Source organism: Python bivittatus, unplaced genomic scaffold (genome assembly GCF_059951505.1).
Source record: "Python bivittatus isolate LINGU-HERP-01145 unplaced genomic scaffold, Pbiv_v1 ctg000220_np1212, whole genome shotgun sequence".
Lineage (NCBI taxonomy): Eukaryota > Metazoa > Chordata > Lepidosauria > Squamata > Pythonidae > Python > Python bivittatus.
Genome location: NW_028277048.1, coordinates 12,510,104 through 12,537,052, shown reverse-complemented (window position 1 = coordinate 12,537,052; position 26,949 = coordinate 12,510,104). Strand labels below are relative to the sequence as shown.

The 26,949-nt window shown below is 41.9% G+C and overlaps 1 protein-coding gene across 4 annotated transcripts in view; it reads left to right on the top strand.

Annotated features, from left to right (window-relative positions):
- Positions 1 to 26,949, top strand: part of OLFM2 (olfactomedin 2) — a 207,239-nt gene that overhangs the window by 151,989 nt on the left and 28,301 nt on the right. For 3 of the 4 annotated variants that reach the window (XM_088137907.1, XM_025166880.2, XM_088137908.1), the window contains exon 3: positions 14,943 to 15,101. In XM_088137907.1, the coding sequence (XP_087994033.1) occupies positions 14,943 to 15,101 (159 nt within the window). The remainder of the gene's footprint in view (positions 1 to 14,942; positions 15,102 to 26,949) is intronic. The other variant, XM_007428588.3, reaches the window with a different exon arrangement.

Genomic DNA, 26,949 nt, shown 5'->3' with positions numbered 1-26,949 from the left:
AAACTGCCAGACAGAGATTGCCCACCTGCAGACAACTGCTCCTTGTGAGTAAACTGCAGGAACTGGGGTTTTTGTGGTCTGCTTGTGAGTTGAGTGGCTGGGAGTTGAGGGATTTCAATCAGAGACTATGTGCTGAAAATAAAATCTGTAAGGAGGTGAGAAGTGCTAGCAATTAATTTTCTTTCATCTTAAAGAGTAGTGGGGTTAAGGAGATTGAATAATTTTAGCTCAGGAGCTAGAGGACTGATTGAATGAAATTCTTTGCACTCCCTTATTAGTCTGCTGGAAGAAGGGAAGTAAAGATTGGCTCATGGTGTTCTTGCATTTCAAGGATGGCAAAGATCTATGAGAGCCAATTTGGGGCAGTGGTTAAGGCATCAGGCTAGAAACCACAAGACCATGAGTTCTGGTCCCACCTTAGGCACAAAGCCAGCTGAGTGATCTTGGGCCAGTCCTTCTCTCTCAGCCCTAGGAAGGAGGCAAGGGCAAACCACTAAAAAAAAAAAAAGACCTTGCCAGGAAAACTGCAGGTACTAGTCCAGGCAATCACCAGGAGTCAAAAACTGATTTGAAGGCACACACATACACAAATCTATACATATTGAAAACAATACTAGCTTGGCTTCTGCTTTATCGAAGATTGGGAAATCAAAATAGTAGTAGTGCGGAGATGCCCAGAGAAGATTTCTGGGTCACATAATAGCCAAACAGATATATTTGGGAACCTCACAAGCTTGGACAGGAGAGCAATACCCTCCATATTTTTCTCCCTGGCAATTGAAATGTAAGATTTGCTACCAGTGTTTCTTTAGATAGTTATAACCATTAAAGGCTAGTAGTCAGTGTTAGCCAACTCTCCACTAATTGCTGTAGTTCCTTTAAAAGGCCACCTTAGTTGGTTAGCCACCATCACATCTGATAAGCAGCAAATTCCAGTTTACCTGAACCTTGAATCATTGCATTCTAAACTTCAGGGAGCTATTAAAGCCATCAAATCCAACCCTCTGCCCAGGATAAGCATATAAATTAAAGCATCCTGATATGTAGCTGTTTGGCATCTGCTTGAACACACCTGTAGAGAGTCAGAGAGATGACCTTGACAGAAATATGCAAAAACCATTGTCTAGGCAAAAAGGGCTGAAACATTTTTTAAGTCCCAATGTCCAGATAAGGTTTGGAAGCGGCCGAGACAGACACCTTCCTAATTCACTGAACTGTAAGGAGGAGGAGGAGGAGGAGGTACAGCACAATCAGGCTTGCAAGATTCTGTTATTATCTCCTATCTCAATTAAATATAATTCTAGTTAATTTTCTGATCTGGTCTACCAAGTGGGGCTGACAACAACCCAATCAAAAGGATTTCAGCTTGTGCCTAAAAAAAAAGAGATGGTGTGAGTTGACCCACCCTTGGGAGGGAGTTTCAAAGATAGGATGTCACTGATTCTTGTGGTAGCTGGGGTACAAAAATGGGTACTGCTGACTTTACTATCTGGGAAAATACAGGTTTTAAGGAGGCAGCTGTTCTTCCTTCCCTCATTTATTACATGGCTGGGCAATTCAAGGGAGTAATCTATTCAGTGACCTCTACATCTCGGATATACAGGGGCTTCACTTTGGGAGGAGGCGTTTATCAAGCCCAAGGAAAGGCAGCTATGTGTAGTATTGTCTTGCTCTGCCCAGGATAAATCTTTTCCAGTGTCAGATCTCTCTACCCATAGAAAGTCACAAAGGCAGTTTTTATCAGAGACTAGTGAGAAAAGCTTTCCATGTGATGATGAACAACACGGCTATAAATTTCCCCTTGAGCCCTGCAGGCTCAGGTAGCAGTGGAATGACTCTCTGACCTTGACTGAGATTGAAATACTTGGAAGGGAAGAGAGATGGATAAGGAAGGAAGCTGCCCTTCTCATAGATAAACCAAAAAGCTTGGCTCAGACCACTGATGGTTAGAAGAAGAGCTCAAGCAGAGCACGCAAGGCTTGTTTACACCATCCAGAAGGATTCATGGTTGAGGTCTTCAGTGCCTTGGGCCTTAGTTCTTACTTGCATGCACCAGTATTCCCACCGGGGCTTGTCTGGGCCATTTGGAAATTGAAAATCTTATTTATCTCCTACTGATGTGTGCAAACACATGTTTGTTTGTGTACTGTGTGTCCAAAACTTCTCTGGAAACGAGCTGAGGTTTTCCAGTCAACACTTTGGAGAGGTATAGGCAGTATAGGGTGGAACAGAGCATGGATATGCAGATTTGCCTAAAATTTGCCCATGTTCATTGGTACGTAGCAATACAAATGTGGAAATCGTTATCCTCATTTGAATAGAATTCTAATATATCTCATCACAGTGGTAAAAATGTGAGCACTGTTGGTTTAGACCGCTGTTCCATGACTATCTTTATCTAGCAGTTTTAGAGCTACCTCTGTTCTCCTTTCATGTACTCTTTTAACTTTGAACTAAACTTGGAACAGACAACCCTAGAGATAGTAGAAGTCTTGAATTAAACTTCTGTTATCTGCAAAATAGGCTACATAAGTTACCCTCCTGATGACCAAAAACTGCTTGGGGAGGTCCAACTGTTACAGAGAGTGAGAACAGTGAGAAAGGCTGTTTGAATCAAGGATAAATCATAGCATATGAGAACGTGTGTTTTTTTTTAAAGTCAAAACTACAAGAATTCAAGGAGGCCTGTGTATCTTCCAGAATGTTACAGTGGCTCTTGAAGAGCAGCCTTGCTATCAGAAGCTCAACCAAAGATTGATGACCTTGACCCTTGCCCTTTGACTCCTGAAGTCCTGCCCTGTAATCTTTAGATTTGAAGGAGCAAATGATGGGCAGGCAATAGGAATGAACTCTGCTCTGGCTTTTTGCAATGGTACCCCTATGCAAGAGTGGGGAACCAGTATCCTGCAGATGGTGCCAAATAGCCTCAACCAACTTGCCAATGGGAGGAATGCTGGGAACTGCTATTCAGCAACTACTAGATGGACCAAGGTTGTCCACTTCTTTGGTTGGAATTAATCTGAACAATTAATCGGATTTCAGCTCTGGTTACCTCCAACAGAAGGGAGCGGAGACAAAGAGTAGGCCTTCTCCCTTGCCACTAATATTGATTTCAATGTCACTTTCAAGCTGTGAATGCTGCTATTTAATGCATAGATGTGTGTGCATGTGTTCAAATGACTCTCCATGGCCCTGTCTGCAAGCTGTGCTTCGTGTCTTTCTTCCTTGCTTTGTCATGCACACATGCTCCTGCCTCGATCCCTACATACAGAAAGAAATTGGGGGTTGGTAGCCGATTAAACTTTTATTATAACATGCTGCAAAATGGCTCTTAAATAGCTCCCTTCAGAGGCCACAGCCATGGCTGTAAAGTACCAGCTAGGGCAACGTTAATAAATAAATATCCATTTAAAGAACACGACTTGCAATCGAGTCTCTTTAAGGTCCCTGAAATAAAAGAGCTTTATAGCCTGCGCTGTGCTGAATTGAGGAGGGAAAACGTCTGGTTCGTGTAAAAAAAAAAAAAGGTATACTCCAGTGATGGGTGGGAAGGAGGAAGAAAGCAAATAACAGCTGAAGGGAACTGAGCAAAAGTTGCAATGCTGAGTCTTAAAAATGTGCTGAGGGAAGCCTGTTCTCAGAAACGTTTACATAATGGTGCTAAAAATCGCAAAGAACCCCAGGAGGTGGCGGGAGGGGTTCGGTTAGACTCAAACTGCAATAGAGGGATTGATGCTAATCTTCCGTGCTACAGAGGAGCCCAGATCCAAAATGGAAGCCTATGGGACTGGGAAACAAAATGGCGAGGAAGGAAAAGAAGGACAAGGGAGAGCAGGCCGTTACAGCTGGGATGTGGGCCTTGTACAATCAAGGGAAGCTTTTCTAAGATTTTTTTTCCCCAGTCACACTACATCCAATTTACTTATATGCCCTTCATTTCTTTTAACAGGGTAGGTGTGCTTGGACCTTTTCCACCTAAGCACTGAGACTGGCCCCTGTTTAGCTCATCAGGGTTTCTGAGGAGTCATTTCCTATGATTAAAGATAAACTCAAGGGTCGCTCTTGAGTGAGATGGGCAGTGACTAAATTTGAAATATAAATAAATAAAAATAAACCTGTCAGTCACTCAAGTGGTAACCTTACTCCTCCTTTCCCTATCTTGGCACTTTGTGGAAAAATTGAAGCTGGAAGTGTGATGCTGAGGACCAGAAAACACCTTCAGCACTCCTTGTTTTGTTTTGCTTTGCTTTTATCCACAGATTCAGCTATGTTGAAACAAATGCAGGTTTACCACTTTTACTGTTTAATTTAAGAACTAAAAGCTACAATCATTCACACATTGACACACTCATACGTACCTGACCAACTGAAGTGTAGCTGGCCAGACAAGCTTTGAGTTTCTGGGGAATTGAGGTAGGACACCCACTGGGTATAGTACCTCATTCTTTGTGATACATCCAAAGGACTACAGTTCTCATACATTTTTATACCTTCCAACAAGGCTTGATGGATCCATTAAAGTTTGGCCAGTCCCATCTCCTGATACTTTTCCACCAAAACATCCTTTTTTTTTTTTTGGTCTGCTTTTGAGTAGATCTCAAATGCTCCATCTTTTGTCCATTCATACAGATACATGGCATGAAGCTATTCATTGTCATTGTGTCATATATAATTATTGGTGTCTTATATTAATAACAATGTACTGCCTTTAATATAGGTGGCTCATTAATTAAGGTGGCTGTATATTGTACAAAAGTAATCATTTTCGCGCAGGCCTAGTCAGTGTCTGGCTTTCTATAGTGTTCAGAAAGTACCGAATCACCCACAAACCCCCCCAATTCAGTTTGGTTCATTTCATAGAGTTCCCACTTTCTCTTTACATGATCAAATGGAAGCAAATAATTAGGAAATCATTCAAATATGATGTATATCTGTATATGTGTACATCTGGAGAAGAGGAAGAAATTTGTACACTATTCTCCAAGGGAATAGAAATGGTTCTACAAAAAAGACGTATACAGGTTGTAATACAGGTCAATTTCTAATATCATACAATTCATGTTCGAATAATTTCAACTCAATATCTCACAAAGCATGCTACGTTTGTATTGGTTATTTATGGTAATAGTGATGTAGGAGTGCCTTCAATTACGTTGACAGGACCTGGTGGCTGTGGCTGGGACTTTACTGGCAAAACTATTATTTCAGGAAATTTCAGCCAGCATAGAACAGGCCCAGCTATCCTGTGAGAAAAAGTGATCTGCATGGCTCAGGTAAATCAGAAGCCAGAAGCATTTGCAGGATTCAGTGCTTCCATCAAACAAGTGTAGTAATGCCAGCCCTGCCCTTTTTGTATGTGACACGTATTCAGCGGAGCTTGTATCATGATGTCATGACTCTCATTTCACTATTGGCCTCCCTCCTGCAAATGCCTTTGAAGTTGACAGCCTGCACCACCACCATTATCCCTCTCTTTGCCCACTTGCAGGACTCACTACTGCCAATTTACCACCCCACCGTCTTTTACTACATCCCTGCCTCTTCCCTGTCCTAGTGAAGCCCAGCCTCTTAGCTTCAGTTTTGACAGCACATCTGCCTGATTCTTGTTCTGACGCAAAATTGGGATGAATACCCCTTCATGCTACAGAGGATCAGCTGGCAGCACATTCCTCAAACCTTTCAATGCTCCATCCCTAATTGTAGTTACCAGAACCCATTGAGATTTGCAAGGAAGCTGTAGACAGCCTCTTCCACTGCAGAAAAGGGACCTGACAGTGGTTCTCCTTTAAGTCTTTCTGGAACCAGGTCATTCACTCAACCCAATGGCTTGTAAAACACATGTGGGGAAGGAAAGTTATTGATGTTAGGATCCACCATGTATCTCTGCAACTTCACACACACACACTTTCATCAGTCACATTTCTGGCTACAAAGCAGTAGTAATACGCTGTGATATTTTAAATATTACATTTCACGCTATCATTTAAACATGAGGTCTTTTTCATCCCCCTCTTGCTTCCACTACAGGTAAATATTTCTCCAGAATTTGATTAGGCAGATTGTCAGTCATGCCCACCCCAGTTTATGTTTCTTTCAGCCATGTCCGGAGAAATGCCTTCTGCTAGCATAAAACTAGCAATTATGTTACATTCACGAGACTTGTAAGTGAAATATACTTTGCCTGCAACTCAGAAAAGAAGCTATATAGAAACATTTGTTTCCCAGAAAGAGCCCATTACATCTGTGCATTGACTAGACTATCTTGGTGAATGCCTTGTAAACCCAGAGACAAATGAACACAGATATATGGGGACAAATTCATGGATTCCATTGGGTAGAGATACTTTTTTGTATTTCTTTAATCTTTTTGAAATTTTTGCTGTTTATGGATTGAGTGCTGGGAGTGCGGCAAGAGGGAAGCCGCATACTCTGAGAGCTGCCTTTTTGAGTGTGGAGAGCAAATATTTACTGGCTGCCCTTTTCTGATAGGCTGGGTTGGGATTCTCTAGGCTTAGTGGCTAGCTGACGTGGGCTGAACTGGAAGGCCCTGGACTTGATGAAAGAATGTGAAACAGACCTGGGAGGTGTACAGATTGAAAACACAAAGGGAAGGTGTGTTAACAATAAAGCAGGCTGGACATGGTTTGAATACGGGATGGATTGAGGTGTGGCAGGGCTTCAAATTAGCACACTAATTTGCAGCTTACTTTCTTGCAATCAGAGAGCTTGGGTCTAGAAGAAGCCCTGTTAAACACAGAGGTACATCAGTAGCATTCCTGTTTTCTACCTCTCTTTCTTCAATCACTTTGCGTGGTTCAGAAGGCAAGAACTATGGAGATTTCCCTTCCCTTCCTTCCCAACCAGCTAGAATGGAAAGGAATACATTATTGCTGCTCAGAGAATTGAATGCTGAAATAATGTAAGTCTTCCCCTGACAAACTCACTTCAGAGTGGGTCCGATTCTTTTTGTTTTCCATAACTCAAAACTCATTCTATGCTTGCTTTATTATATAAATGGATCCCATGAAAGATTCAGTTAGAGTCAAAATAAGCAAGAAGATAGTAACAGTAAGTTAGCTTTTGATGAGCTATGCCACTTTCAAGTGCCCAGGGAGGTGCATAAGTCTGAATACTCCTCCATGTGTCAATGTCTTATATATAGAAGCAGAACCAGAATATTGGGGTGGGGAGAATGGTGTTCAATGACCACAGGGACCAAAGTCAGCTTCCCTCTTTCCATTTCTTGCTACCATCTGTTTCACAGTGGCTGCCATGACGCTCCTTCCTCTGTCACCGATTTTGATTCCACCAAACTCCCTCTGAGCAGCCCAGCCCAACCAAGGATGGAGTCTGCAAACGCAGTGTGAGGGCTGCTTCCCAGACTCTTCCTGCATCATGATGTCATTTTGTCTACATGGAATGTGGGGAAATTAAAATTGTAGCCACCAGCCAGTGACTGTAGGAGAGGACATGGTAGGTTTTGCCATTGCTGCAGCTAAAACTTGTGAGCTTCCATATGATGGGAAACTTTGTGTGCAGCTCTAGAAAACTAGCATGCCTTACAAGGAGGCCCTTAAACTATGGTTTTTCCTTGCATAGCTAGTTTGAATTTGAGCTGCGTAGCACTTTGGATTCAAGGCAAAAAAGGTGCTTCAGAATGCAAGGGGATAGCAATGTAGTATCTGTCTGCAACTCCTCAGAGCAGTTGTAGAATTTATTTATCAGATTTGTGCCCGCCATAATAAAATCAGACTCTCAGCAGTTAACAATAGTAGCATGAGACAACATAAACCCAAGCCAATATAGGTAAAACCTCCCCAATGAAAGACAGTTAAAATTAAGAACTAAGCCCATAATGTATAAATCATTTAAAATATCACAAGGCAGCATGATATCAATACCCTCAACAGTGCATAGATAACAACATCTCAGTCCTCCAGAAGAGCTCTATTTTTAATAATGTCTGGATAGGCAGCAATGTGGGGGCAAGCCTAATCTGTTCCATCAAATGGGTGCTCCCACTAAAAAACACTAAAAAAAGTTCTCACCTTGAGGAAGTGAAAAACCAACTGTAGTTTCTTCTGGGATGCATGGATCAGGTGGATTAATTCTGGTTGGAGGAGGTGGTCCTGAAGGTATCTAGATACCAAGCCATATAGGACTTTATAGGTTGAAAACAGCACTTGGAATTGCACTTGGAAACCAACAGGAAGCAATGCAGGGCCTACAACATTGGTTCATATGTTAATAGCAAGCAACCCATAACAAATGGGTTATTGCATTCAGCAGCAGCTGGAGCTTCTGGGTGGTTTTCAAAGGCAGACTCATGTGGAACACATTATAGTAGTCCAAACAAATAGTTACGAGGGCAGAAATTACTGTTGTGAGGTCCTCCCACTCCAACTGGGCCTCAATTAGCACACCAGCCAAAGCAGGCCTCCACCAGTCTGTCCAACAGAAGCCACAAATCCAGGAGAACCCCCCACCCAATCATAGTCTTACTCTTCAATTATCAAAAGATAATACAGAGCTAGGAGAGCACCTAGATGTACAAACAGCAACAAGTCTTGCTTGAGTTCATCTTTAATATGTTTCATCCCATCTATACCTTAATAGCCTCCAGACAATGGGACAAAACATAGATGGCATTTCCTGCATGGCCTGGGTAGCAATGTACAGCATCAGTGTCTTGATGATACAATACAGATCATCTCCTCCAGAACTGAACACTGGACACTCCACAAGGGAGCATCCACCGGGCAATATCTCTTCCCCCACAACCACTGACTGCCCATTAAGAAAGGAATGGAACCACCATAAAGCAGTAACTCCGGTCCCTAACCTTCCCAGGGCTCTGGAAGGATACCATGGTCAATTGTATCAAAAGCTGCCAAGAGGTATAAAAGGAAGAAGAGGAGCACACTATCCCCATCCAGGTCCCCCAAGAGCAAAAAATGCCATCTCCATCACATGTTTAGGTCTGAACCCTGGCTGAAAAGGGTCCAGGTAAATTGTTTCTTCTAGGACACTCTGTAGTTGCCCCCAACCTTACCAATAAAGAGAAGGTTAGAAACTGAATGATAGTTGTCCACAGCAGACAAATCTAGGCATTCATCAGAACTGCCCCTGAAATCACTGGAAAAATCCCCCAACCCATCCAGAATCCATCTAGATCAATGAGACTTCTGGGGCATATCATCTAATGGCCCCATTTACTCCATAGAGGTTACAAGTGACAGTTAATTTCATATGAACCAGAAAGTGATCTGACTATGGCAAAGAGATAAGAGAAATATCCTCCACATTGAGATCACTACACAACTCCTCAGAGGAGAAAACAAGGTCCAAGATGTTACCAACTAAGAGTATTAAGTCAGAATACGCCTATGGTAACCATGGAGGTCATAAACTCCCAAATTTTACCTAGGCTCATCTCCAGGGCATGGAGGTTGAAATCACCCAACACCAAAAGGCCAGGGGACTCAAGAGACCGGTCCTGCAGCTCAGATAAGGAACTTCCTGGACAGCGGGATCCTTATCTTGTCCCTGTGGTCCTACTTAACACATAGATATTCATAACCTGCCACCTCAGGAGCAGAGTCCCTGGGCATAGGCAAGGTGTTTTTTCAAGATCAAGGCACCAACTCTCCCCAGCCCTGATACTGAGGCTGCTGGAGGACCTGAAACCCAGGAGGGCAGATCTCTGAGAAGACAGCACCCCCACCCTCAGTGAGGTCTCAGCTGCTAGATGATCCTGGGACAAGACATGTTTGGGCTAAGGAGTTGCAGACTGGTGCTGTGTGTGTACTCCTGCACACTCCAAAACAATTTTGTGCCTTTCAGTCTGAAGCACTGCACAGCCCTAGGATGTCTATATATGTTGCATGATACACACTCATACACACATGCTTGGGATTTTAGCTACTTGTTTTAGATTTAAAATTGAAAAGTTAACATTTCATTACTTTTAGTATATGAGAGGTGACCAGAATGAACAACTTGGGGGAAAAAAGGGGGTGGGTGGGGAGAGAGAGATTTGTTGGACTTTTAAGAATAGGCAATAGTATTACAAGCTTTCGTAGATGAATGGAGAAAGTGGTTGTGAAAGGCATTTTATAAATACATATTGTTGTAGGGAGGGAGGAGAAAGGAAGAAAGTGGTGAAAATAGGCAGAATTGTTTGGTGGGAGGTAAGAAGACATAATGTTCAGGTAAATAAAATGGTGGTATGGATCTTTATCAGTTCTATACAGCAAAATCAGTCAAGACTTTGTGGACTACCAACCAGCAACAGCTCTTTTATATCAAGAAATATTGGCTGGATTCCTACAGTGCTTTGAATCAGGTCAAGCAGTGACTTAGCAGACGCATTTGTGCAACATGCCAAGTATGGTTAATGTTTACCTTGATTAGGATATTGTGGCTCAGTAAGCTATGAAGGCTACCTCATTAGTTGAAAAATGTTTATATTTATATCATGACTGTAAGTTGGAGGGAAAGAAAATTGGAAACAACCAGATACGAAATAGTCATAACATATGACATGGAAATTTTTATATTAAATTACTAGTTAGAAAAGAAAGACACTATGCACTCTGTACAGTTATTACTTCAGCATAAGCCAAAATAAATAAAAATAAAATAAAGCAAGCTGAGTCTGTTTTTCTGTCTTGGTTCTTAGATTTAACATGTTGCAGTCATAACTAACCCAGAAAGGATATAGAAAATACATAAAACTGTCAGCCTAGCAAGCTAGTCCAGATGGGAAGCACAACCAGATAGATTAATTCTACTTTATTGTAAGGTTACATTAACAGAAGCTTGCAAGTCTGAATGTACATTTCTCCCCCATTGCCTTTACAGCCCAAGGAACTAGGGAGAGTCCCTTCTGAGATGTTTGCCACACCCACATTCCTTCTGTGGGCTAAGTTGCCTCTTATCCAACCATTCCCCAGGCTGTGGCTCTTCCCCCTGTCTCCCAAGGTCATTTCCACATACCATGTGGGAAACTGAAGCCATGCTAAGTGATGCTGCGTATATCCTCCTATAAAAAGGCAGTGATGATAAGGAGTAGGGATGTGCATGAAATGGAAAACATGTTTTACATTTCAGAACAAAGATTCTGCCTAGAACATTACCATTTGCCTATATTCCAACAGAACCATTCAAGTGTTCCATGTTCAGCTTTTGCTTCTCATTCCCTGTTTCAGCCTTGCTTGATGCCTTCCACATTAGCTGTAGATCCATGACTGGGGATTATGTGAGTGATAGTCCCCCCAAAACTCTGAAGAGGTTGAGGCAGAGTTTGGGATTTGCTAGCTGGGTTTGAGGAAGGCATACAGAAGACCTCATCTATAAACCAAGGCACTTTCCAGCAGATCATGTTTGGCTAGGAGCCCCCAATCACATTCTCCTCCAGTAATGAAAAGCTGAGTTACCCCAAATATCAACAGCAGCTGATATAAAAAGAATTCACTTGCCCTGAGAGAACAGTGAACACTTATGGCAGTTTTTTTTTATCAAAGCAGCTACAAGGCCTGGGCAAGTTCCAAAATGGCAAAAGGAAATCTGTTATGATTATTTGTGTGTGTGAGAGAGAACATTCATGGAATAGGTCATGGATTAGCAGCTCAGGATGAATAATGAAAGCTTTATTTGTAAAAACTGAAAATGTCAACGCTTTTCCAAGGGGCATCTCTGAAGTTATCTGAAGAGTGAGATACATGTTCAGACTGAAAGCAGTGGGACATTTCTCACTGATTACAAGAAGATGGGAAGATCTGCATCACCATTTTATTTTAAATCAGGGGGAACTATTGAGATCATCGTAGTAGCCAAAGAGGTCAGACTGAGGAATGTGAAACAACCCTATGAAACATCTTTATTTCAATTGCACTTTATGGTGCAAAATTTTACTTGTACTACAGAACAAAGCCTCTTCAAAATCCATTTAGGTTTGATTATTTGATTGTTTTTAATCAGTGCTAGATTCTTCTAGCACCCATGAATCTGGGAACTAGCTTACCAAGTATTATTCCTTTGATGCAAATGCACACAGCAGCTTTTGCCATCTGGAAATCCTCCAGATGTATGCACTTCAATTCTTAGAATTTACAGCTGATTAAGTCCACACATCTGGAGAGCTCCCAGAACAGGTAAGGATGGCATATACGCATGTGTTCCAAGATGTGTTCCAGCCATCAGGGAGAATAGTTTCAGTTCTCTCCACTGCTCCTACAGCAGAGCACAAGAAATAATTTTAGAAGAAGATGTCAATGTACATGATTTATTGTGATGGCAAATTTCAGTGCTTTGGTTGTAACAGAGAACCTCCACTTTTCCCTGTAGCTGTTTTTTATGTAGTACATCAACACCCTGTCTCCAACCACCCCATCATTTAAAATAATGAAACTCAATTTCTTCATTATGAAATGTTGGTACTGCATTCTGTCGCCAGTGTTCTTCTTGAACACTGAACAAATGGTTGTTAAGCGAGGACTATCTATACTTTCACTGTCCACTTTTATCCTTCCCGGATATGAGATGTTACAACTTTCTTAATTCCCAACAAAAATGCTCCACCACCACCACTGCCACCCTTCGGAGAGAAATGGAAGAATTTTAATTGGGGAAAATTGGATGAGGAAGATAGTTAACTCCATCTCCTTTTTGAAGGCTCTACATCAGTTTGAAACCAGCTTCAGACCTGTGTAATCACATGCAACTCTACTAATTTTGGGCAGCTATTTTTTTCTGCCTTCACTGCAGAAACAGAAGTTCTGTTTGTTTGAAAAACAAAGCAAAGGTGGTGTTTTCACTGCAGTGTTACAGCTCTACTTGAATTGGCAGATGGTCCAGTTGCCCATTAGCAGGCATTCTTGCCTCTTCTCACTTCACCTCACCTCCCAGATTTTGGTCATATCTCAGCCATGTTAACAGGTCTTTCAAGAGGAAAGGTGGCTTGGCAGCTGTGCAGTTTCCACTCATATAGGGCTACCAGAAAACTCTCTTTCTGGCTACCCAGCAGTCAGCTGGATTTTTGCTGCCCACATCTAGCAACTCTATCCTCATCGGATCTGTTCAGAATTTCTTGGTATATCCAGATAAAAGTATGCAGTGGAAAATAAGGAAGGGAAATGCAAGCCATTTGTTTTAATCCCCTTTGCATGGTGGGAGGTGGGGAGGTAAGGGAATGCCTGTTTCTCCAGAATAGGATGAGCTGAGTGATTCTTTGCTTTTTGTGTTCCACATAGTTCAGTTAGCAGTGGTGACAATGATTACAGATCATGTTCAAGTTTCTTTTGAGGCATTGGGGAGGGGAAAGAGCGATGGTGTAGAAGTGCTTTTGAACTTACCATAACATCACTGCTAAAATTGTTACCAAACATCTTATTCACAGATGCTCCCACATATCTTAGTGCAGTGTTGTCCAAACTTGGCCACTTTAAGATGAGTGGACTTCAACTCCCAGAATGCTGGCTGGGGAATTCTGGGAGTTGAAGTCCACTCATCTTAAAGTGGCCAAGTTTGGACAACACTGTCTTAGTGCTACTGGATCTGGGCTGCACAAATCCAGATGACTACTGGGTGGCTGTAGCAAAGTATTTGAATACTTAAGTTCTGCTTCTTTGCTACCATCTACTCATTGTCTATAATTTTGCAATCCAAATCTTGTAGCCTCCCATATTTTAGTATAGCTTTTCTCAAGCTAGGATTCCTAGGTATTGTTGGAATGAGCACTTCCAGGGAAGGCTGAGAAAATACTTGGTTGAAATTCTGCCAATCAGCAGGGTTCATACAGGACTGCATGGATCAGTGGTCTAACTTAGTAGCACCTTTTTATATCCTTTCAGTCCTTGTTAGCTCCAATCTGTATGGCCACTGATAAGGGATTATGGAATCTAACAACATTTGGGAACTTTAGGTTGGGAAGGTCTAGAAATTAGAGTCTTTGTGCCATGGTGCCCATGCTCCCTGGCATTAGTAGCCAATGATATGAAGCCAGGGGAAGAGAAAATGAGTCAAGATGAGCCTTGTCATCCATGTGGAAAAGGGAGAGACTGGGCCAGTCTTCTTCATGTTAGTGCCCTCTAATGATGTCAGGGCTTCAACTGTTGTAGTCCAAACATGTCTAAAGGATTCTAATTTCGAAGTCAGTGCCACACTTTTTCTTTATGCCAGTGTAAAGTTAAATTAGTAGTGCTTAGTCTGGCCCCAAGGGTGGATTTGTCCCATTTCCCCATTAGAGGAGCTGTGTAGTGAACAATATGGACATTCTTCATGCCTGCTTTTCTTCGGGGCCAAATCCAGGTCAGATTTTCCCTTTGCAACAGCCTTCTTAAAGCTGGGTGCTCCTTCTTAAGTATGTCCCCTTCCTTCAAAGGCAAGTTTTAAAAGGAGCATTCTCCTCCCCTTCTCCACTTTCATCAGTATTCAGCTCCATCTGGTTCCATTATCATCCATATTTCATGGGTGCAAAGCAGGCAAAAGGAGCTGGAATTCCAGCTGGTGCTACAGATGGCAGGTTTCAGCTCAGCTCCCAGAGGAGGATGCTTTATTGTGATCCTGTTGAACCAGGAATATGAAACAATCTGGTCTGTAAAACTTGTGGGGGCTGATCTGGAATAAATAGTGGATGAACCCTGCTTATCTCACTCTTAATATATCTTATTGCAGATTCTACCTATCTGTCTGCTGTAGATCAGTCCCAAGTAGGATGTCTGTCATTAAGTCAAGGGAAAATCATCAGTACATTTGCCCCAAAATGACTGGGGTCAAAAATACCCCTCCTTCCATTACCACCCAAAACTCCTTTGAGGTAAAGGGTTGCTCCTGTCTGAGTTCTTGGGTTACTGCCAGCTTTCCTAGATTCCAGAAAAAAGATCCAAACCATTTGCTGAAGGACCCTGCCAATCTAACTTCAGTATTCTTTTGCCCTTGAGCAGGTACAGAACATCTCCCAATCCATGGAAGTGCTGGATCTTCGGACCTACCGGGACTTGCAGTATGTCCGTAATACAGAGTCACTGATGAAAGGACTGGACTCTAGGTTGAAAGTGGCCACCGAGGGTCAGAAAAATCTGAATGTCAAAAGTTTCCAGGTAACTCTTGGCATGCCCCACATTGCAAGTGGGGAAAAAAGAGTCTGTTCAGGATGAGGATGGGGGTGCGCAAATCTGTCATTGTTGTTTTCACAACGCCTCATTTTATCAGTTTCAAGTTTGATTCATCCCCAGTTTCACATACATTTTTCTGTTCATTTATTTTACTAAAAATCCTTTTACTCAGTTTTACTCTGGGGGGCACTTTTTTGCCGTGTTTCCCTAATATTATGTATCCTTGTATGTAGTTTGCTCTGATGCATGCATTTTTATGCTTAGTTTTTTGGGATGCAAAATATGGGACAAAATTCTAAAAAGTATATATTTCAGTACTCACCTGCACCCTGGTTCTTTGTGTAGTTGGAAAGATGTAGTTTTATAGTATATAAATATTTAGATGGATTTACTATATCCTTACTGAAGAGTTTAATTATAATGGTTGATAATACAGGTAGTCCTCGACTTACAACCATTTGTTTAATGACCGTTTGAAGTTACAACAGCACTGAAAAAAGTTATTTATGACCCGGCCTCAACTTATGACCATCGCAGTGTCCCCGCGGTCACATGATCAAAATTCGGGCACTTGGCAACTGGCATATATTTATGATGGTTGCAGTGTCCTGGGGACACATGATCACCATTTGCAACCTTCCCAGCCAGCTTCCGACAAGCAAAGCCAATGGGGGAAGCCAGATTCACTTAATGACCGCATGATTCACTTAATGACCATGGCAAAAAGATCATAAAATTGGGTGTGACTCATTTAATGACTCCATCACTTAGTGACAGAAGTTCCAGTCCCAACTGTGGTCATAAGTCAAGGACTACCTGTACTGTTTAGATGACAATCTCCATAATATTCAGTTTCAGGTCAGCGTGATTTCTATTAAAAATAAACTTTTTATAGAGAAGTGGTGACTGGGGCTAGATGCATGGCAAGAAACCTTTTGCCATGGATTTTGCCATCTTGGGATTAAGATAAAGGTGATCCCAATAATAGTTTTCAGTTACTATTTTATATAGTTAAATCTAATCCATAAGGATTGATGGGAAAGAAGCTGTCTTGTACCTATTAGCTGCCCTTGATCACATCCATCTCCACAATCAAGTGATTTTTCAGGGAAAAAAACCATTTGGGGCATGGAGCAGGTAGGAAAGAGGAATGAAATGCTAATCAGAGTGTGCAGTTAATATCAGTTAGGAGTGCCAGTTGCTTCATAGTATGGGCTCATTTGCATAACCTTTGAAAAACTGACACGGTGTTACTTTTGTCCCTAAGAAACCAAAATAGATAAGGAAGTAACATTAGGCCAAACAGGAGAAAGGATTTTGCCAATTATATGAGAGCTGTTTGAGAGTAGAATGAGCTAATCTTAACCAGGAAGGAAATCGGTTTTGCTTCAGATAACTTGGGTAAACGCTGAAGATGCTTTGAGGCTGATGTTTCAAGTGCAACTACTGTATCTCATTCATGGCATTTTAAAGTAGTCTCAGTGATACCTCCTATTTGTAACCTCCTGTGTCTTCCCACTGCTGTTTCTTCCATTTTTTCTCTCTTCCCCCAAAATAAAAATGGCTAAAGAAAGAGAGAGAGACTAGATCCACAATGCCCTTTGATTGGTGGTGTGCAGAGGCAGCAGTCTGAAAGAACTCCCAAGGAATGTTAGGCAGGATTATTGATTGACTTGTAGATTGCAGCATTTTAACCCATTTTTGTACCATATTTATGCCAACTGAAAACAAGCATGCTTGGTCGGAAGACTATGGGCATTCTAAGAATACATTGGGAGAATGGATTTGTTACATATGGCATTTTCTTTGACATTTCTAGACTCTGATTTAATTAGGATCTTTTCTCTTTTTTCCAATGGGCCATGGTACCTAGAGTGACCACTTATTTGCACTGAAAGTGGGAGGAGAACTCTCCTTCAGAACTCTTCTGCTGTATGTTTCTGAGAACTCATTTTGGAGAGAAGAAGGTTGGGTTCTGAGAAAGACTGTACTTAAGACTATGAATATAAATCTGCTGAAGCAGATAAAGCTTATTTCAGGGTTATGCAGCCTGAGTTCCCAGGGCTGGATTTGGCCTCTGAAAAGTTTGGGTGCAGCCTCTGAGAGATCTCCAAAAGCAGTCATCAAATTTTAATTTTTAATATGCCAGAAGGGGAAAATTATTAAATATTTAAATAGGAAATCAAATATGAACTATATTTAATTTTAATTAAGTGGAAATTTAATTCATATCTTTTTTTCCCCCTGGTCATATCCACTATGTTTGGATGTATGTTCCCCCCTTGAGCATACCACTGGAAAGCCAAATGTATCCCTTGGCACAGAAAATATTGTATACCCCAGATATATCCAGCTTTAGTGCTGCCAGATGTTGTGGTAAGATGTTCTATAGTTTAACAATACCTGTGTGACAAAGATCCACATGGAGAAATTCCCCGATTTAAGTCTCCAGTCCAAACAGGATCTGGGAGCAAACTGGGGGAAAGAAATATCTGCCTAAAGAGCAATGGCCATGAAAGACCAATATGAAGCTTTGGATCATCTCAGTTGTCCAGGTTGCTTTGGCTGAGCTGGTTGATGCTGTAGATGAAGATGTGGAACAGTCAGTTTTCTGTGAAGGACCAGGTAGATATTTCAGGTCTATGGGACCCTGCTATGTCTCTGCCAATGAAAGGATATGAGCCAAAGGGGCCAAGAGCCTGGCAGATTCATATATGTTCACTGGCATTTGCAGAGTATCCAGGCATAATGCCATCATGCTGGTCAAAAGAAAGAGGATAAAACAAGGCTTTGCTCCACCCTGTGGTCACCGTGCTCATGTGGGATTGACAGTGCCTTTTATAAATAAATCAAACCAGTCATTTAGTTAGTTGCCTGCAGGGTGTTAGAACGTGGCTGCAGACAATCAAGCAAGGAAGCATATGTAAGCTGGGATCAAGGGGATTCCTCCCTTCCCTTCCACTACATATGCTATTAATGAATGGGCTGGTGGCATTGTACGTTATACATATGTTAGTAACCTTTCCTTTCCTTTCCTTTCCTTTCCTTTCCTTTCCTTTCCTTTCCTTTCCTTTCCTTTCCTTTCCTTTCCTTTCCTTTCCTTTCCTTTCCTTTCCTTTCCTTTCCTTTCCTTTTTTTTTTGACAAGTTTGATGAATTCTTTTCAAGAAAGCTGGACAGTATATGTGCTTTCTTTCAAATATCTGATTGGTCATAATGGGCAAGACAATCACATCTATTGCCCACTTAGTACTCCTTTCCAGCAGCCCAGAAAATGGAGTCAGTATGCTTAAACTCATACTGCAGATGTACAGGGTGGAAGTGAGTCCTGGAAGAGGAGAGATTGGAAGAAAGGACTTTCTGCTCATCTTGTATGCAGCACCAGAAATTCATATATAGACGCAGTGAATTTCAGTTTACAAGGAAGAGCCAAAGCTACTGATTTATTAGTTTGATATTCTCAGGCAGAGCCTGATGATATAACAGCCTGAAGTCCATTGCACAGACTCTTCATTCTTTATTTAAACATGCCCAATGTTTTCATCTCAGTAATGATCTACAACCACACAAGGGAGGGCTTCAGGAAACGAAACTAAATTCCAGTCCTACTAATGCTCTCCTTTCTTTGCATGTGACAGCCCGTTGTCTGCACTTACATCCTTGTACCAATTTTTTTTACAACCATAGGGGAGGGGCCAGATCAAAGGAGGATACATTTTTACAAATGAAGCTAGTTTTTGCTTGAACTTCAGGAGGACCTTAGTCGTATGAACTTTATGTGGTTTCCTGGGAGGGGCGAGGGGGGTTGGAGGCAATCCCTCTTTCTATACATTGTAAATTGACACTTTACTGAGGTGTCATCTTTGATCCCTTGAGTAACATTGGGGGAAGTCACAGGAAGGGGAGATTTATCCTCTTCTTTCTATGGTCTCCCCTCACTGCTCACTGCTCACTGCTTGGGTCAAGGAATGGGATGGGAGCTGGAGGGTCAGGTGGAGATTTCCTGTAGGCTGAATCCAGTCCTTAGCCTGAAGGTCTACCACTTCATCTCTAGACCCACAAACCTGGAGTCATATCTGGATGGGAATGAGAATGGGATCAGGAGAATAATTCCTTTCCAGATGAGCCTTTTGGGGTGCCTTCCTAATCAACAATGAACTGTTGATGCACAAGACATTTGGGGAATTTCAAACCCTGCTGATTTATTCCCCAAACAGACAGAAATCTTACAGCCAGGTTGAGAATTGACACCTTTCCTTGCTGTGAAATACAGCCAAAGGAGATGTAGGCGTGAGCTGCCTGGCCTTGGACTGGACAGCTGCAGAAGACAAGACACTGATTAAACACTGAAGCTACAGCAGGGCATTTGGCTGGTTTTAATCTCAGCATGCAGGTGGTGAGCCTCTGGGACCACTGGGCAATGCCGCAGAGGAGCATGGCTGAGAAATAGGGAGCTTTGAGAGGAATTGGGACAACAAGCAAAGGGACTAACGGCTCACCATCCCTATCAAACAGCTGCTCAAGGTAATTGGAAGGAATTGCCAAGGAGGCAATTGTTCAAGCCCCAAATAAAGCTGTTTATTAAGGAGATGGAGCAGTGATGTCAATTCGATAAGAAATAATCTCTCTGGGAAGAAGAGGCAGGGAGATAAAATGAAAGAAATAAAATGGCCATTTCAGGGAATAGTTAAATATTTCAAGTGCTAATGGTAGTGCGACATCACTTTGGCGTTATCTTGAACATCTAAAAGAAACTGGTGATTTGCAGAGAAGCAGCTAGGACATTAAATGTGAGCACGCATGTGTTATAAGTTGAGCCATCTCTTTTTTTAATAGCAGAGTGGCACTATCAGCAACCCCAATGGAGGGCAACTAGCACATTCCTTGAGCATGCCACTTGAGCACCATGGACAGTAGAATCCTGGAGAAACTCCACGTTTATCAGTGAGGTCAGCAAAGAAGGGAAGGGGAAGTCTACTGAAAAGTGGGAGGAGGACCTTTACATGTAGAATGTCAGGTTCAGTCTCTGAGAACTCCCAGTAAGGCTGAAAATGTCTTCTGCTCAAGATCTTGGCACTAATCAGTGGTAATCAGTGTGGACAGTCCTGGACTAGATGGATCATTAGGTTAGTTTAGGATAAAGCAGCATGCCAAGTATTGGAGTAATTAATAGCAGATTGAAGAACAGAAAATGATTCCAAATTCTCATTAAACTTCTCCCCAGTTTTGACCTGGCTCCGTTTCAGAGCTAGAAGAAATGCATTAGGAACTTTCCATTGTTCCAGGGTTGTTATTTTTTTTATTGCTAAATTCTGTTTCAATACATACTGTATGTGCACAGTTTGCAGCAGCTTTCTATTCCTTCATATCTTTTTCATTAGCGCTTCAACATTACCAGACTGATGTGAAAAAGTCAATGCTAATTATCGATTGCAAGTCGGTAAAACAAGGGTGGGAAACTTGTGACTCTCCAAATATTGTTAAGCTATAACATCCGGCATCCCTCACTATTGATCATGGTGCTTTGAGCTTCCTGTAGTTAAGCAACTGGTGAGGACCACAGGCTCCCTATCATTGGAAGGTATTTTTGTATATGCCGGTTATTTTACCAAAGGTTGAGGGATAAGCGGGCACATCACATGTATCAATCCAGGAACAAAAACTGGTAGGCTACGCTGCTGCTGGATGGCCATGCTGGTTGAGAACTGTGGGAGTTGAAGTCCATATATGTGAAGGCTATCCAAGTTGAGAAAGGCTAGCATAGTTTGTGGGAGATGAAATTGGGATGATTTGTTTATCAGTGTGGTTCCCTGGCAAAGAATGATACAAGATCCTTGTTTATTCAGGTCTTACTGTTGCCTAATAAATCTTAGAACTTCTTTGTTCATCATATGGAGGCCAAACGCAGATCAGCAGCTTGATTCAACAGGGAACTGCAATGTTGTTATCTCTGGTACCCCTTAATGGACTTTTGGTAACACCAAAACTGAAATGATGATGCTTTATGGATTTGTTTATAGATAACAGGTGCGATACGGGAAGAAGAGATCATTTGTTGTAATTTAAGAGGAGGTGAAAAGTTACTAAAATTGTTTATACTTTTTGCTATGGTGGGAAGTCACTTCTTTGTGTATTTCTGCTCTTTTTCTTTATTATATTCTTACTTCTCTTACTTTTCTCTTTCTCTTTTGTCCTTTTTCCTTTCTTTTCTGCACCTTCTACTTTCTTTTTATTCTTCTATCTTTTTTTAGTTTGTATTAGTTTTTACTGTTATAATCTTTAATAAAATTACTATTAAAAAAGCGGGGGGGACTGCAACAGCCGCAGGGTTTGGGTAAATGTACCTGCTATTTGCAATGTGCATTTGCTAGAGCAGTGCCATCTTGGCAGGATCAAACTCTCACTTAACTAAAGGATCTGGGGGGTCGGGGGGTTGACAAATGAAGCAAGGCAGGTTTACTGCATTTGGAAGCAATGTAATCCAGCATTTTCAAAATAACCAACTGCACCCTTGGTTTATCACATTTGTATGACTTACATACAGAGATAACGTTGAAGTGACTCTTGACCTGTAGAAGTGCGTGGGAACGGACTTGATGCATCGGAATGTCTTTTTACAACAAGTAGCATTTGGTGTGGTTACAGCAATTTCAGGCTGGCCTTCCCCCAGAGTGAGGGAATATGCTGAGGAAGGTGAGCTGGTAAATTGATTGCTTTGCCTTAGAAATGGTTACTCTTGATAGTCTCAGTCTGCAGAGCTGACTCATGAATCAGCCAGGGGAATATCATCTTTGCAATTAAAACCCAAGCAAATCAACAAAATCCTTTTCCCCACCCTCCAGGCACCTGCGAGGAGGCCTTGGCATTGCTGATAAATGAGCACGGACCATCCACATTCTGGGCCCTTTGCCATTCAATTACCTTTCCTGGTAATTTTTCAAGCCCAGCCAGGGTGATTACAGCCATTTGCTGAGAATAATGGGCATCTGGTTTGTGCTTGGTTGAGAGGGGAGTAGTGAGCTGAAGTGTCCTAGTGACAGCTGGGAGAGAGCTGGCTGCTCAGAAAGTCTCTCTTGATTAAATCCCAGGCTGCCAGAGTCTGTATTCCCCTCCATTTGTGTCTGCCATTCTGTGCTCCATTTGATTGCATGCCTGGCTATTATCAGTTTGGGGTCAGCCCTCAAAAGTGGGCTATCAGGATGAGATTCTGCTCTAAGGAATGGCAAGTTTCCTGTGCCACTAGAAGATAGTTAAGGTAGCAGTCTCAGGATATCCAGCCATCTGAAGGAAAGATCTGAGCAACATGGTAAAGTCTTTTAACTGTTCCTTTGTTCCTTGGTCAGCTTTTCCCTACTCAGTTGGCTTCCAGCTCTCACTCTTGGCTGGTCCTACATTAGAGGTGGCCACATGGAACACTCTAATTGTGGTCCTCATGGGCTCCTGGAGTGGGTAAGATCCTTTTGTACTAGGGGGCTGGGGAGGTTTTAAGGGCCAAAAATTAGACTAATTTTTTTTGCTTCTTGAACCCACTTCTTCCAAAATGCTCAATGAACAGCCCAAAATATTTAGACTAACACACTCAGTGATATCATGGTATCGCTAGGCATGCTTCTTGTGGCCCCCAGGCAGGACGTTAAGGCAAAGTAGAATCTCTTCCAGGTTGGAAACAATGGGCTAGACCCATCCCATATAAACTCCTTGAGACAGTTTAGACATCACTCCAGCAGACAAATAGATCTCTTGAAATCAGTCGTACAAGTAAGTAGTGTATCTCCATCCTCTATTAACCCATATCAATGAGATGCAATTGTGACTAGATTAAAATTTAGTCTATGTCTGGACCAATCTCTGGAATGTAAACACATCTACACAACTTTATAATTCATTACTGAGTGATTAACAGCTAACAATCCACTTCTATAGGTTCGTTTAAAACATTCCCTTCCCCTATCCCATTCCCAGATCAATTCTAAAAAATAAAAACATCAGAAAAGGTTTGTACATCAAGAAGTCATTCAGAGTCTTTCCATTCATGGAAAGTTCTCAGAACAAAAGAGGCTCTATGAATGGAATTTCTGGCCTCTGAAGCCCAAATATTGGCCAACCTCTGGCAATCTTTAGCAGTTATACTTAGGCAAGGATTTGCTGTGGCATTGTGAGTCACAAATGTCCAAGCAGCTTGCCCACATACCCAGATTAACAGAACGGAAAAGTATCCAACCCTAAATGATAGAAGGAAACCAGTTAACTCAAACTGACCTGTGATAACTGATAACTGCAGTTCTCTAACTCAGTGTGATTTTTTTTCCTGCCACATGTGATGCATGCAGATCAGAGTGAGCTACTCAATTCTCCCTAATATAAGCTGCAGGCTGCTTGTCTAACAGATGTTTGGCCACTTGAAAGGACTCATCTGGATTGCATCCTGCAGATTTCCTTATCACTATCAGTACTGCAGAATAAGACCATCAAAAATATTTTTACCTGTGCTGGGTCATGCTCAGAGCATGTTTTCCATCACTTGCCTTTCTTTTCCTGAAAAAGAAATTGATCTTATATCAAGTGGGCACATCAACGATCTGTTACTGTCAGCCCTTTGAAGTAGAGCAGGTCAGGAAACAGACACAAGAATTAATGGAACTCTCCTTTAGTGTTATAGGGTATAATAACAGAATCTTAAAAGCCTGACAGAGATACCCTCTCCTCCACTTATACTAAAAAGAATCAAGGTGGGACAATCTTGAGTTTTTTCCTCCCCCCTTCCCGTCTATCCAGACTAAGCTGATGTATGCTTAATGATGGTTGAATTCCTTCTTCAAAGCCACCTCGATAGTCCTCTACAGGACAGAGTACAGTACTCCTCTGCCAATGGTGGGAACCTATGGCCTTCCAAAATTTGATGAGCCATAACTACCAGCAACATGAGATAGCATCACCCATGGTAAGGGTTGCTGGGAGTTTTACTTTAGCAACATCTGGAGGAACACAAGTTCTCCACTCTTCACTGTACCATTCCATACGTTTACCCAGAGAGCTATTATTCCTTGTGAACCTAAGAATTTCCTGTTTCTTCCAACCCTTTCTTTCAACTGCCATGTCCTAATTGCTTAGCCTTTCTCTATACAATTTGTGACTGTGCATGTGGTTTTCTTGCTCCTAATTTCATCCTGAAATATCCTTGTTTGGAAATACTTGTCTCTGTGTACTGCTATAAAATATTGATTTCCTTCTCCTGGACTCTCTGAAATTGTAAGCCACAGTATGCCTTGTCTCCCCAAGTAATCATTCTGCCCTACTGTTGCCAAGCTCATTAGAATAGATGGAGCCTTTCCAACCTACCAACCCTCTGGACTGCTGTTACTATTCGCTAGTAAGACTGCAGATGTAACCTCCATCCCAGACTGAGAGTAAGCAGTGCAATCCTGGCAGGAGGTGGTAGAGTGGTAGCCATTGGACAGATGTTCCTCAGTATCACACTATCAAGCTGTTAATTAGCTCACACGTAAAACATTTAGCAGGACATGAGAGGAGAAGGAGACAGACCCATGACCCTGATATTCAGGCAGCAATCTATTTAATGGCACTTCTATTCAAAGAGGTTTCAGTTATCCCAGGCTGGCATTAGTGCACACACACATACACACACACACACACCCAGGCAGTTTTGTTCCTTCTCATTACAAGTAGATGCATTCCACAGAAAGACAAAGTGGGTCTTGTTTGAAGGTGTAAGTGCCTATGGCAGCCTTCCCCAATTTAATACCTTCCAGAAATGAAGTTGTGGTCTTGCAATCCCAACACAGCAGGTGGCACCAGACTGGCCTCGGTGTCTGTCTTAAGGTGTTATATTAATTATAACATCTCTTAAAAGGCCACATCTACTCTCCAAAAATCCTGGGAAGTGAAGTTGCCTCCTCAGTCCTGGAGAGCATTCCAGACCCTATTGTAACAAGCATGGCATATTGTCTGGGAGGCAGAGAGCCAAATTATTTTCTAATGGAAAGGATATTCCTCCAAATTCTAGACAGATCCTAGCTAATAACAGTAAAGCAGCATTTCAGCAAACTCTGAAAATTAAACACACACATACAATTAGGTCATACATCAGGAATGGACAGTTTATGGGCTACATGTGATTCCAGCAGCAATTTTGGAGTCCCCCGAGCACCCCAGTTAGTATGGCCCAAGTATGAAAGCGAGAATGGCCAATTTCAACTGCATTATTTATCCAGTTTTCATGTGGTGTATATGTTGGAATCAAACAAGGAATAAAATTGGTATTTTTCAGTGTTCTCCCTAACAATTAAAAAAAAGAGCCAAACTCTTTCTCACTTCATGAAGCCATTACATCACCAGCCATTTTCCATACAGTTCCCCAGAGACTGGAACCAATAAATAAAAATGGAATTACATCCTCCACCTCCAAATATAGTTGTACACTCCAGCCTTATACAATGTTGAAAGGCAATTGAATTTTCATTGTCGGGTCCCATCATTTAGCAATTGGTATTTTTGCTTACCTCCAACAATTGGCATGTTTGGTTCCAGCAATAGTAACCATATCAGGGTCAGTTTCTTATCTCTGAATAGGTGTTCTGGTATCAAGTCATATCAAATAAAATGTTGCATTTTGCATTGTTTGTCCTCTGAGCCTCACCTGAGTGCCTACAAAAATGGAGTTCAATGGGCATTATTCCCAAGGAAGAATGCATAGAACTTCACTCTTAAGCTGCAATTCATGCTTTCCCAGGAGAAAGTCCTGCTGAACTCAATGGAATTCACTTCTGCATAGACATCACAGGATTCCACCATTCACATCCTTGTCCTACTGTTGCTCAAATCTTGGAGATCAGTTTGTCTTCTGCCTACTGTGAACGAGTTGTATATACTCTATCTCTGATACTTGTCAATTCATACATTCATAGAAATACTGGATTTAAGATACGTGCTATGTAGAGGAACTAGAGGAACTATACAGCCACCAATCTATCTCTGCCTCTGCCTCTGCCTCTGCCTCTGCCTCTGCCTCTCCATCCATCCATCCATCCATCCATCCATCCATCCATCCATCCATCCATCCATCCATCCATCCACATAGTAACAGTGGTGAGAATATGCCCATATATCATGTAAGTAACTTTCCACTGCAAATTCTTCCTGAATACTTATTTGACTTTCTAGACTAAGCTATAGCTGAAGATTTTCTGATAGTCTCCCATTTAAGTACTAATTAGCTTTTTCAAGATCAGCCAGAGTTTACTTTTGTAAGCAAAGGTATGGGGACAGACTTATGTATGTAACTATGGCCTTTCCTCAATACTAAGTAATAGGGGTACCCACCTATTCTTGAGTCAGCAGAAAGCTGCATCAGCATGAAATGTGTGGTCCCCATTGCTGATTTCCTACCCCCTTTTGTTGCCTCTGCTCCCAATCATTACCAGTCACCTGACTTAAAGAGACTTTGCACACCTTGAGGCTGCCCTTGGACAATGTTGGAACAAGGAGGAAAATGCTGCTGGGACAGCCAAGGATGACTACTGCAAGCCTGTCTTACTCATGGGCTGGAATGAGATGGAGGCAACATGGTAGAAAAACTATCTTGCTAGGTGTGTGCCATGGTGGGGCACAAACAGGGGCAGTCTTAGGGGAGACAAATATTGAAACCTTTTTCTGTACTGAACTGTTTTAAGCAGAATTAAAACAGGGGAGAGGAAAATTGCATATCCAGAGATGCATATCACTGCAGGATTGCAGAGGAGAGGGAAGCAGTTGTCCCTTGGTGAAGGTCTGCAAAACTCTGGTTCTGCACACTGTGTACATAAAACGAGTGCTTT